General features: G+C 44.5%; 1 protein-coding gene and 1 long non-coding RNA gene across 2 annotated transcripts in view; both read right to left on the bottom strand.

The window, feature by feature from the left end:
* LOC102373052 overlaps positions 1-1,391 on the bottom strand; it is a 37,985-nt gene extending 36,594 nt beyond the window's left edge. The window contains exon 1 of the long non-coding RNA XR_323405.3: positions 1,376-1,391. This is a non-coding gene — a long non-coding RNA (uncharacterized LOC102373052). The remainder of the gene's footprint in view (positions 1-1,375) is intronic.
* A 10,369-nt stretch (positions 1,392-11,760) lies between these two features.
* On the bottom strand, positions 11,761-13,779 carry OTUD1 (OTU deubiquitinase 1; the record flags this gene model as incomplete). The annotated part of the gene is made up of 2 exons (XM_025199711.1): positions 11,761-13,530; positions 13,731-13,779. Coding segments are annotated over 2 exons (573 nt in total), but the record flags the coding sequence as incomplete, so codon positions are not given.
* Position 13,780: the final 1 nt, after the last annotated feature.

Below are 13,780 nucleotides of genomic sequence, written 5' to 3'. Positions count from 1 at the left end.
CCCAAACAAAATGGCTGCCACTTGTCAAGAGGCTAGACAGAGCACTGGGGCTGCTTGTATACATGATGGGTTTAGTCCTGAGGGTTGTATTCTACGGCCCCTAAATTTAAATGGTGGGTTTTTAATTGAAACAGTGGGGTTTTATTTTTCTGTCACTGTTATTTCCCTCACACCTGCGCAGCCATGCATTGATCTATAAGATGCATTCACTCCTGCCTAAGCCCTTCCCCTCAACTGGAAGGATCAAGAACAACACCTGTGCTCCAGTCCCCTTCACTCTTACACCCAGAGCCCTGCAGTCACTCTTGTTCTGCTCAGGGTCACCCCTGGCAATATCATTGGTGCACACATGGATGAGCAGCATGGGGTTGTAGTCAGAGGGTTAGACAAGTCTTGGTAAACCTCTGACATTTCAGATCTGGGCTCCAGGCAAGCAGCAGACCTCCCCTGACAACAGATCCATCTGGTAGATAGACCCCTCCATCTCCTGTAGAAGGGCATCTCCAACCACCACCACTCATCGCTTCTTCTTTGTGGCAGTGGTCTGGCCTCTTCCACCAACAGAATGTGCTCCTCCTCCTCTGTTGCCAGCGCTCCATATCTGTTCTCTAAGCAAACCACTACAGGTGGGGATAACTTCTTGCTGCCACAGGTCACAAGTTTCTCATCTTCCACCTTCCTAGGAGTCCATGCCCTCTTCCTTTTCTAGAACCGCCTGAGGCAGTCCTTCCTCCAGTCCTAGAGGTTTCCTCCAGCATGGAATTCATGAAGTCCCCATGGAGGAGGATGCTTCGGAGCATTGCTACCCCTCCCATAGCTGTCTTGCCTGCTTCCTGAGGGGCACCACCAGAAGGCATCGCTCACACCGCAGGCGCTCCCCCACCCGGCTGAAACTGGAAAGAATCCTCAAGCTGCAGTCTGCACAGCACCAAACCAGCACCTGGGTGGGAGCCTGGATGGTGTGCAGTCCTGCCTGGACAGACACCTCATAGGCACAAGCAGAAGAAGAGCTGGAAGTGGCAGTGACTCTGGGATTGCAACATCCTCCAGCCATTCCTCTGGGTCTTCTAATCTGCTGCCTCTCACTTCCTGCCTTTCCTTCCAAGCAGACCTTCCCTAGCAAACTGCTCTGTAGCTGACCTGTTTGCTGTCCCTTGATCCTGAAGGGCTCCCCTTTCCCTGCAAACCTCTATCTTCTCAGCAAGCTTACAATGAAGGAATGTGAGAGAGATTTTTCCAGGAAAATTCCCCCTCACTCTGGATTGTAGTTAAACAAGGGGCTAAGTATAGATCTAACTACTGATTTTTTAGCTGCTTAAAATAAAACTATGTAGGCTAGTCAGGTTTAATTACATATTAACAGAAATAATCTTACCTTACAGGTTCCCCTTAAAAGATGGGGTTAGCAAACTGTCCTGTTTGATTCTCCCTTATATATCTCTCCTGGGCTTGGACTAGCTAGGCTCCTTTGTTACACCCAGGCAGCAATCAATTAGCAATCACTGGGATGCTCAGAGCACACACCTGCACACGACCCACCAAACAACCCTCAGCAAGCTAAGCAGGCAACCCTGGCTTGCTTACCTTCCCAGAGCAGAATCTGGTGCTTGGTGCCTGGTTCCTCTTCCCCTTCTTCCTCTTGCTCCTAGTAAACTGTTTGCAAACTATCCCATTTGCTTCTCCCTGATTGCTGCTCCCCTGGTCACTTGAATACTTCCTTATTCGAAGTGACTGCCATTTCCTATTACTATCCAGAAGACTGAAGCCAGCAAAATGGCTGCCACTTCCCTACAGTCAGTCTGCACGTGGCAGTAAGGCTGCCTGTAGTAAAGGTGGCTGCCTCCTACCACTCTTTCGTGAGATTAAAACCAAGCCCCCAAACAAAATGGCTGCCACTTGTCAAGAGGCTAGACAGAGCACTGGGGCTGCTTGTATACATGATGGGTTTAGTCCTGAGGGTTGTATTCTACGGCCCCTAAATTTAAATGGTGGGTTTTTAATTGAAACAGTGGGGTTTTATTTTTCTGTCACTGTTATTGCGAGGGGCCCGATCCTGGGTGGGGGGTGTTGGTGGAGCCTGCCTGCAGCCGGGAGGCAAGCTGTCAGTGGGCCGAGTGGCCCTTGAGCTGTGGGGGGCCCTGGTTCTTCCCTCCACAGTGACAGTGCCCCCCAGGGCCACTTGAGCGGGCTGCTAGCAGGCCGGGTGCTTCTCAGCTTGGAGGCAGCACCTGGCCTGATCCAACCCTTCACTGATCCCGAGCTGGGACAGCACCCGGCCCGCTAGCAGCCTGCCTGGGTGGCTGTGCGGGGTGCCATCACCATGGAGGGAAGGACCAGGGCCCTCTGCCTCTCAGGGGCCACTCAGCCCACCAGCAGCTCACCCCCCAGCCATGGGAGAAGGGGGCAGGCTCCGCCAAAATAATAAAATAATAGGATTGGGCCCCTTGCTGCTTCTGCAGTCAGCAGAAGCCTGTTGAAGGCAGAAGCAGTAAGAGGCCCAATCCTTTTTTCTGAGGAGTCTTTCTGCCTCTCCCATGGCTGGGGGTGAGCTGATCAATAGCTGCAACACATCGTTGCATCGAGATGTAGTTTAGTTTGCAACGATGCAAACTCATTTAAAATCCCCAAAACCCTTACCTGTGTAGTGTAACATCATTAAGCCACACACGGTGACTTTTTTGGCACGTACATGGTAATGGCATCACGTGTACAAGTGCCTACAAGACGCAACAGAAAGGTGCATGTGAGAAATGAAAGGGGACAGGAGGTAAATGTAGGGGTACCACACAATGGGGGTGTGATCAGGAAGAGGCCTGAGAGGGATACAGAAGATAGAAATGGGATGAGAGATGAAGATCAGATGACAGCTCCCCCATCTTGGTAGGGGAGTAATGGTAGGGGGAAACAGAGAAGGCAGCATCCCCTAAATCTTTTTTAAAAAATGAAATAAAAAACCTCACTAATATATTGGTTTAGATCATAATTTTAAGGAAATCTCATGATGTTGAAAATCTGACTTTAATTTTGTGTGTGTTGCACTGGCAGTACTGGATCTTTTAATTCTCAGCACTGGGCAGAATAGCTGTGTTGCTTTAGCTTAAGCCCAGGAGTCCTTTAATGCCAGTGTCCTTTAATTGTTCCCCAATATTTACTGGGAGGTAAATTTACTTGTCTATAGCTACTGTGTTGTTCTCCTGATTCTTGTTTTCACAGCCCCTATTAAGCTCCAATACATTCAAATGCTAATGTCTTAAAACCCAGTATACAATAACTTGATCTCACTGGGTCACATAAAATGTTTCTAATATTATTATGTCTCAGTATTCTTAGATTACATAGCAACTCCACATCTGTCAGTTAGAAATAAAGGATCTCATTCCATAGTAATGCATTGGGCTTCTATCCTGCAAGCTGCCTTTTATCTGTGAATGCCTGTCCCCACACAGAGCCTGACTGAAGTCAATGGGACTTCACACATATGCAAGGGGACTGCCCTGCAGAGAAAAGATTGCAAATAGGATCTTAGATATTTCTTTTTTCACAGAGCTGCTTCTTCCTCTTTGTAGCTGACACAAGATGACCAATAAAAAGTTAAGGAGAAACACAGCATTAGGTATGTAATCTTCTTACAACAAACTTTTACAACAAACGAAGCATTCCACAGTAGAGGAGTATTTACTCCACAAACAAAAATAACCTGGAGCTAATCACATTCCATGGTAATTAGGCCTTTTTAAGAACCTAAAATAGATGAAGAACAATATCTAGACTATGCCTGCCTCCTTCATTCTAATTCAATCTGGATTCAGGCCTGGATTTGGTAGAACAACTAGATTAATGACATTGGCTGATAAACTCCTCCTGACAGTGGATGATCAAGTACCCATAGCATTTTCAAATTTGTAAAATGCCTTCAACATTGTTGATCGTAAATGTATTTCTGTTCCCCGGCAGAGATTAGCAAAACTTGTTTGGAACAGCTTTCAACTATTTGTTGGGAGAACCCAGGGCACTGACAGAAAATGTTTATCTGCTCCAAAGGATCTTGACTTGCATTTCTTTGCACCTCACATCATACGTGAATGATATAAGTTATTCATGAGAAAGTATGAGGTACAGCATTCCTTATGCATTAAGACACCTGGCCTTATGGCAACTTCACCTCTCAGTATACAGTGACTGAAAGGGATTGGGCTGTGAATAGAAAAGCTGGCTAGAGCTCAGCGCAGAGAGCCCTGAGTTAATGCTCAAAGGTTGGAGGAAGTGACTGAAAGTCTTAGCAGAGATTTATGTCAATCCCCTTGACTGATGTAGTACGTCTATCATTGATTACTCAGGTTCATAATCAAAAAGTCTAATTAAAGAAATAATTGCTGGTAGATCCTCAGATAAAAACTGTTGCCCAAACTATTTTTTATTTGCACCTGGAATGGGTATGTAACTGCTCCTTCCAGATCAAACCTGACTGCCATTATACAGAATTCTCTTACCTGAAGATTAGCTTACTGTGTGGAGCTGCAGATTAAAAAGCAGACAAAATTGGCTAGTAGAGACAGCTGCCTGCCTATTAACCAATGTGTCATGGACAGCAATTTGCACTAGTGTGCCAAGATATGCTCTGAGTGCCTGTTAATTTTAGAATAATGTTGTTGATGCATAAAAGCAGAAGTTGCGGATCTTCCACTACTTCCAAGAGCTTCCCTCCCACGCCTGTTCTACCTTGGCAGCTGACTGAGCTGATAGTGTTGTTGTTTAAAACAATGGGGCCTAGGCCAGCTTTCTGAAGAACTCTTGACTCTAACATTTGCTTTGCTAGTTAGCCTGAAAAATCCTAAATTGATATTATTCAAGATATTACACTGTTCACTCATTTTCACAGGCTTTTTCTAGGACAGGGGTGATTAGGGCTTTCAGGATTTCATTGCTGTGTATTGATGTTTCTTCTGTTCACATCTACAATCTAAAGGTCTATAAGTAATTGGACATAAACTCATTATGCTATTTGGCCACGGGAATGTGGTCAAAGATATTGCTGGTTATCTTTTTACATGTTTATATATCCTCCAATGGTCAACCTAGAAACTTAACAAGTATAAATAAAATTACCTTAGCTGAGGAGTATGTAACAGGAGCAGATTATCTCTGACAGCCTGTTTTCATGACATTGGATAAAAGGAAAATAAGAAATACAGAAGAGAAAAATAAAGGCAAAGGATTTTTTTAGAAAGCACTATATTCATGTGGTATGTTGTTTTTATTCAGTCTCCATGTTACTAATTTTTAATATCACTTTTATTTTGCTTTATGCATTTCACAAAAATGAAAGTGATGTTACTAATAATGACCTCAAATGTATTAACTTACACCTTTGAGTAACAGATGCAATCTAAGAGAAAGAATGGCTCGGTCGAATGAGTTACGCAGGGGTCGGCAACCCCTGGCACGTGCCAGAGCACGGCATGCAAAACCATTTTCCTCAACATGCCACAGCTGACCCAGGCTGTGGTCAGTTGCCACCAGCCATGGAACCCAGGGTGCTCACAGTAGGCAGCCAGTGGGCTTCAAGCCCTCCTATGAGCAGCCTGGGCTCTGCCAGGTACCAGCTGCTCAGAGCCCACACCAGCTGTGGCAGGCAGCCAGGAGACTGCAAACAGCTAGCTGCAAACTTGGCTCCAGAACTCCGGCTGGGCTTCGTGGTGGCAGCTGCATGTGTCTCTGGGTGGACGGTGGGGGAGAGGCCAGGGTTACACTGCTCCAGGCTCCTTCCTGGCCATGCATACGTGCAGCCACTGGCGCCACAGAGCCCAGTGCAGCTGTTTGCAGCTTCCTGGCTGCCTGCACAGCTGGCCCAGGCTCTGGGCAGCTGCAGCCAGCAGGCAGGCTCCAAACAGCTGCACTGAGGCCCAAAGCCCCGGCATGGGCTCCATGGCAGCAGTGGCTACAAGCGTGCCTTGGGGCACATGGTGGGGAAGGGGTCTGGAGCCTCTCCCGCCATCCAACTAGAAACACACATGCACCCACCACCAGCAACCAGGACTGGGCCCCTCACAACTTCCCTCAGCATCTGCCTCTGGCATGCCAAACTGAGGTGTGGATGGAGGTTGGGGTGTTTTTGGCACTCCAGCCAAAAATGTTGCCAACCCCCGAGTTACAGTATTCATGATAATCATTCTGAAACTCAAGGCATTCAGTTGTCAGAGAGGACAATTTAAGATACAAAATTAACTTGAAATCTACCATATTTTCTGATGTATAAGATATGGTGGGTCCCCTCTCCCCCAAAATGGGGGAACTCTAAGTAAGGTGTGCTTCGTGCACCAAAGCGATACAACAGAAAAAAATAATTGAAATTAGATACGAGTAACTTGAAGACAAAACCATAGTCTTGTCTTGGCACTCTCAATACACTAGAGTATAAGAGATCACGTGATTGAGAGATGAACACAGAAAGTTGTATTATCACAAATACTGATAACTTAGAAGATACTGTAGTGTGTCAACAGTACATAAGTAATCAACATGGACTAGAAACAGGAAGTTCTTATAAAGCAGGTTTCAAATTAAAGAAAGTAAAATGCATAGAGGACAGACATGGTTGTCCTCCACCTACAGAAAAAAAATTATCCAATTGTCAAAAAAATAAACATTTGCTCAAAATTCAAGACAAAAAGGAAGCTATGTGTGGGCTGCCAGCCAAGTGGTACAAAATTGCAGATGAGGATGATTCACATATAGAAAATGATGCCAAAAGATAAAAGTCCTTGTGATGCTTTGTCCATGTCCATGAATAAAATGGGATCGTGGTTCAACAAATTATGATGTCACCATATTGGATCCTTTATGAAAAAACTATTATTGATTTGTGTTCAGTTTACTGTGCATGCGACAACAATCAAGAAAAAACCCCCCCTCCAAAAGCCACCCCCTGCAATCTGGCCATATCTAGGAGTCTCATATCATAGCTTCAGTTATTGGATATGTCTATTAATAAGTCCTTCAAAACTTTATTTCTTAATGATTACCTTTTAAAGCAGAAGACCACTAAATATCATGCTAATGTGATTATTCCCAAGATAAGTTACTATGAATTTTTACAGAAGAATCAGCCTTGATGGTCTGTCACCTGGAAAAGCAAGCATAATATTTTACTTCTAACATTGTGGCTTCATCTACGCAAGACACTGACTGTGCAGTCATTATTATGCAGTCATTTAGTAATTGTATAAACAAGTACTAAATGACTGAGCTGTAACCTAAGTTACTGCGCAGTAGGGCCACTGAACGGCTGTTTTGGGAGACTACTGCACAGTAGTGTCGCATCACGGTTCCTGCCACACGATGCTACTACGCAATAGTCTCGGACTACTGCGCAGACAACGTCTCATGTAGATGTGGCCCATGATGAGCAACCAGTTATATAAAAGTTTCAGACAAGAGTATTGTATTTATTTCAATATTTGTATTTTGTGTAGAAGCCCCAGTCAAAATTGAGGCTTCATTGTACTAGATGCTATACAGACTTGCCCCAAGGAACTCTTCATTCAGCGGTTGGTTGGTTATGACTTTGTAGTAAAAAGCACTTACGCCACACAGAAGGGAATTACAGTTAGCCCAGTATAAATCCAGGCTAAGTCCACAGACATCCCTTATCTGCATTCAGTTTTTTGAAAGTGATTTTTGCTTGTAGTATTCTACAAAGTAAGGTAAGGTACAAGAGAGGTAAAGTGAAAAAGCAATTCAGTCCCAGAACTCAACAGCAACTTTTTTATTCTTCACTAATTCACCAGCATAAGTCACTATGACCAATTTTTTTACAATAAAAACAATGTCTCATAAAAAATAAAACTATTCTTGCACATGTTAACAATAAACAGAAAACTTCCATTAAGGTCTTGAAATTGGCAGTTCTGGTGTTGTAAGAGTTAAGAGGTAACACTCTTATAAGAGCTGTAAGAGGGAACTTCAGTGAGGTAATTCTCTTCCAAATCTAAACAAGTTCTTTGATAATAGTTTTATTTTGGGCACCATCTTCATTGGCAATCCTGTGCAGTCAAGGATGATTGTCTTCCAAGATTGCCTTATCTGTAGGTCTGAAGTTGGCCGACAAGGCCAACAGGTTCTACTGCAACTCGGGCATGTGTTTCTGTGTGGTGTGGGTGGCTCTGTTCTTGATTTGGTCAGCCACACAGTTTCTGGCACTCTTGCTTTTCCATCTCCTACTGTGCTCATAAGATCCTTGCAGCAAACTCTTCCCTCATTTGGGGCGGTCCTGGGAGAGTTTCCCATGAATTGATGTTGATGCTGGGAGAATAAAACTTGCTTCGTGAGTCTGGAGTTGGACATCTGGGTGATGTGACAAGCCCAATAAAGTTGATGTCAGATGATCATCGCCTCGATGTTTGTGGTGTTTGCTTAAGAGAGGACACTAATATTAATGCATCTGTTTTCCCACTGGGCATGCACCACCTTCCTTCCTAATGATATACAGTAAAAGCCCTGTTATTTGGCACGAGTGGGGGATGGGGGTGCCGGGTATCTAAAAATTCCAGTTACCTGAGGCCAGCTGTTTTCAGCCAGACACAGAAAGGGGGAGCGGGGGCTGGCCAGGGCGGAGGCAGCAGTGTGGACGTTTCAGCCAGATGCAGAGCAGTGGTAGCACGGCGTGATGGCTGCCATGTGCAAGCTTTCCCTCCACCTCCCCCTGAGTCCAGCCAGAATTCTAGTTAATAGAGTATTCTGGTTAGTAAAATGCCAGATAACAGAGATATTACTGTAAGTAGCACAACAGCCTTATCAACTACTAAGTTAAGAAGTAAACTACTTTAAGTTAACTAAGCATCATATGGTATTTTAAATAATTGCCAGTCTCAAAGCTTGTCCACCATTTCTAGTTGGAACCAAAATGCAAGCACAACCTAATTCAATGTACCTAAAAGTTTCCCTTGGTGGAGCACAATGTATGTAAACCAATTATCTGCTTACATTCAAAGGTCAATCTTCAAATCATATAGGACATAATACATTTCAGATTTCAAGTCTACTGTATTATTTATAAAAATTATTAAGTTTTGATTTTAAAAATAAAAAGTGAGTTTTGTTGGAGTGCCAGAAATTATTCTGCATTAGTTCTAAAGACATCTAACTGAAAGAATGCACACATCAGCTATGGGAAAAGAAAAGGCTGCTCTTGGCTGTATTATTGGCCAAGTATACTAAAGCTCTAAATCCCACCCGGGGCATAGATCTGAAACTAGGCATTTCACTGCCCGTAATTATTGGTTAGATATCCAGCTGAAAGTGAAGAGACTCGTATGCAGCAGAAAAAGCCTCAAAGATATGCTCAAGAAAAGCATAGCAGAAAGAACATGAGCCAGATAATAAAATATCTGCATAAGAGTCAGACAGCCCTGAATGAGCCGAAATGAAACATGGTTTAAAAACTGGTAGTGTTCCATTCAACTGCAACAGTTTTGTGGCATTTTTAGTCTGAACTACATACATGATTTAAACATTGATTTAAAAAATATAACTAAAAAAAACATGCTTCAACACTTAAATACCTTTACTGTGCCCCAGGCCTCCACAACTCACTTGAAGATGCTACCCCTGGTAAACAGATTATCACATGGATTTATGCTCCTAAATCACAGTTGCTTTGAAAATCTTACCTTAAGTTGTTTGGGGTTTTTTTACCCATTAATAAGTGATTCTGCTCCAAATTAAGGTACTGAAATTTTGTTCTCAAAAATCCATCTTTAGGGATGCATGCCTATGTACATATGCACTAACAGGGGTGGGGAAGGGGGTGCAATGTCACAGTCACATGCCCCATCTGCAACGTAAGGCACATAACTGTGGATCGAGTTCTCCACAACCCCAATGCCTGGGTCCCCTGCAGAGTCTGAGGCAAGGCTGAAGCCCCAGTGTGGCATATAACACCTGGCAGAGAAAGCAGGGAGAAGGCGAGGAATGGAAGACCCGACTGCTGCTGCCGCTATCCCCACGTGTTCCAGCCCTTGGCTGCAGTACAGGGTGCAAGGCTTGGCAGCAACAGATGAGTCCCTGCTCCTTATCTCTCCACATTCCCTGGGGGCTCCAGCTACAGGGACAAGCTGTGTCTCATGCTGGGCTGGACCAGGGATGGCACCAGCAGCAGGCAGTTCCCCCTTCCAGCACCTGCTCCCAGTCAGCAAAGTACACCCAGGGGACTGAGCAGATAGCAGAAATGCCTGAAACAAGGGACCCAGCTACTGCTGCTGCTGTCCCCAGCCAGGCCTGGCACCCTCTACTGCTGATCACAGAAGCCCCTGGGACAGGAGCAGCCCTGGGACTTCACCTGCCTCTAGGTCAGCAAGGGCAAGTCCCCTCTTGCTGCACCAGGAAATAAACAATTTCAAGCAAATCCTGCTAGAAAGGGTGAGGGAATGAGAAAGTGTACACTCTAGAATGAACATGCTGATCTTTGGCATTATCCAACCTTTGCCTATTTGAAATAGCCTACTATTATGTAGGTGCCAGACACCTCAAAACAAGAGGCCAGCTTATGAATTTTGGATACATTAGACATATCAGAGCAAACAGACAGCAGAAAAGGAAGGAAGAGAGAAGTTCAGCTCAAGTGAGATATTTTCATTAGTTTATTCTGTACACAAGATTAATTTAAATGGTTTTATATATATATATATAAAAAACAACATAAAACAGGTATATACTATACACATCTAATACAAGAGTTAACAAGTTACTTTCCTGTACCTTGTCAATTCTATTTGGTTTGATGATGGGCCCCCACAATGCTATTTTCGCAGTTGCTTTTAGCATTGGCCTGGGGTGTCAAACTTATACACAGCCCCAGTGCTAGATCGAGATGGAGGGACTCCCTGCAAGCTGGATCTGGAACAAGAGCTTCACAGGCCAGATCCAGATGCAGTGGCACTGGCAAGGTATACAGGAGCAACCCGAGGCTCAATACAGTCATCTAGTTTCCCCCAACCCCACTGACATCCTCAGTGGGGTTCTATAGGCAGGAATCAGCAGGCAATTAATGAACTACAAAAATAAGCAACCATGTGCTGAATATCCAACAATCTGAAAGTGACCTTTCCTACTCCAGGTCTCAAAAGCTACAGGCATTGATTGCAGCATGCATCAGGATGTGATATTAAAAATACCAAGGAACCCAGCTGTAATTAGGCCACAGGGATACCATTTCTACTATTCATGTGTGTTTTATACCTTAATAGGAATTATACTTAAAAAATCCACTCTAGAATGTTCACTGTGTCTTGGTTTGGTTTGTCTACTCCACTTTTGACAGTCCAAGTTCGCTGCAACTGCTACAACCACCAAAGCAGGCCTGAGAATGGCAACTTCTATTTTCAAGGAACCTAAATGGAAAGTTTAAAGGATACCATTGCTTAGGACTTCAAATACTTAAGATCTCAACTTTTAAATTTACTACAAACTTACTGAGGCTCCACTTACAGCATTAGTGCATGTGCAGAACTTTTTGATATTTTAAAAAGAGAGCCACAAGTATTTATGTAAAACTTGAAGATTCTTATATTCCCATTTTACACATCCCTAGGGGGTTAAAATCTGTCTTTACTTTGTTTTCTCAAATAACGACTACCTAAAAAAATGAAAGCCATTCTTTTACAGCTGCTTAGACAGCACTGTGCAATTAGTCTTAGGAGACGGGGGGGGGGGGGGGGGGCCCCACCAAAGAGGAACGTAAGAAAAAAAAAAAAAAAATCAACGTAAAATTATACTTTTTTTATTCATTCCATTTTAGCTGAGAATATTCCTATTATACAAATACAGTATAGATTAAAAAAAAAAATCACAAAATATTACAAAATTAAAAAAAAAAGTACAAACTGCATTACTTAATAAATATATCTAACAAGTTAAAGTTAACCAGAAATTAGAGAGAAAGCTTTCAGGTTGGAAACAGTGAACGTTTGACCCAGCAAACCATACAAAGTCTTAGCTTAAATACGTCCTTGTTTAACATAATGCAGAGGAATCCTACTTTTTTATTAGAAAAAAAAAAAATATCAAGAGGAATAAAACATTCTGGAAAGATAATGGCTTACTGCTGCAATGCAAAGTGCCAAGAAACAAAACGGGGGCATTTACATATAAGAAACAAACCCCAGAAACAAGGCAGCAAACAGCAAGGTCCAGCCAAGATTTTTTTTTTTTTTTTTTGCTGAAGCAGCAGACTATTATCTTGTCACAACATTGTATTGTAAATTAAATTTCTGCTATTACAACTGAACAAGTTATTAATAGAACAAAGGACAAGCCAACCAGGCAACAAGAGGCCAGTTTACTCTAAAACAGTAATTAAATACAGAAGAGTCACAATCACTCCCTGTACCATTCATAAGCAGATGCCTTCCAACTGGCTCAGAGAACCTGTTCTACATTTGAGACAAATGGGAAAGCGGCTTCTTTGAAAAGTAGCCATTATGAAGTTTGCTGTACTTATGATAACAAGGTTTTAACTGAAAAAAAGTTTACCTTCAGTCAGGGAAGATGAGCCTGACATCAATTTCATTTGGTACAAATATAGAGGTGTACTAGTAAAAATCACAGCAAAAGCTGTTACATCATTCATAAGCCTTATTTACAAAACAAACTGTTTACAAACTCTTTTTTGGCTGTACAGCTGAAAACCAAATGCTAAGATGAGATGTTAGAGAAGGAGGTAACAGTTTAAAAATACTGTGCAAAAAAATACATTCTTATAGAAAAAAAGAGAACTGGAAAAAACCAACACAAATATACATGGAGAATCCACTCGCAAGTAATCCAGGGGTCATTTTATACAAAGGGAGTATTACAAATACCAGCTTGGGCTTAAGTCGTGCCCGTGCCAACAGTTCAGTACTGTAGGGGCTCCTCAGCCAGGGGCACCACGGCGACTTCCTGAAGCATTAAGGCATTGCCACCGGGGCACTGGTGCGCAGTATGTCTCTAGCGCGGGGCCCAGGCAGGCTCAGGAGCAGGCGTTCTGCTCAATATACATCTTGGACAGGGACACAGCCATGGACTTGGCCAACTCCTCATCCCGTCTCCGCTGCATCTGAGTCTGCCGGCACCAGGCCTCGTACTCGGGGTTGGGGCAGGCGCGGTCCAGAACAGCGTCATAGTGCCCATTGCTGAGCCAGCTCAGCCAGATGCTGGGCCGCATGGGGTCCTCGGGGCCCAGGTAATGCACCATGGTGGAGACAGTGGGGCTCTCGGGCCGCCCACCCGTGGTGAGGTGGATGTTGACGTTCAGCATCTGCCCCATGGCCAACAGCTCTGGGTAGCCAGCCCAGGCCCCATCCTGTGCAGCGCCGATGAGGAACTCGCCCACGTCACCCTCAATGATGGGGCTGAATTGGTCCAGGTGGTCGGCGATGTAGTGCACGGTCTCCTCGCGCAGCTCGCCGTGCAGCCGCTGCTCGCCATACACGGCCCTGCACACGGCGCGGTACAGGCAGTTGCCGTCGGGGATGATGTGGAAGCGGAAGCGGCCTTTCTGCCGCAGGTAGCGCCGATGAGGAACTCGCCCACGTCACCCTCAATGATGGGGCTGAATTGGTCCAGGTGGTCGGCGATGTAGTGCACGGTCTCCTCGCGCAGCTCGCCGTGCAGCCGCTGCTCGCCATACACGGCCCTGCACACGGCGCGGTACAGGCAGTTGCCGTCGGGGATGATGTGGAAGCGGAAGCGGCCTTTCTGCCGCAGGTACTTGTCCTGCTTCTCCACCTCGGCCAGGTACAGC

The sequence above is a fragment of the Alligator sinensis genome, unplaced genomic scaffold (genome assembly GCF_000455745.1).
Source record: "Alligator sinensis unplaced genomic scaffold, ASM45574v1 scaffold221_1, whole genome shotgun sequence".
Lineage (NCBI taxonomy): Eukaryota > Metazoa > Chordata > Crocodylia > Alligatoridae > Alligator > Alligator sinensis.
This window is presented reverse-complemented; position numbering and strand designations above follow the sequence as displayed.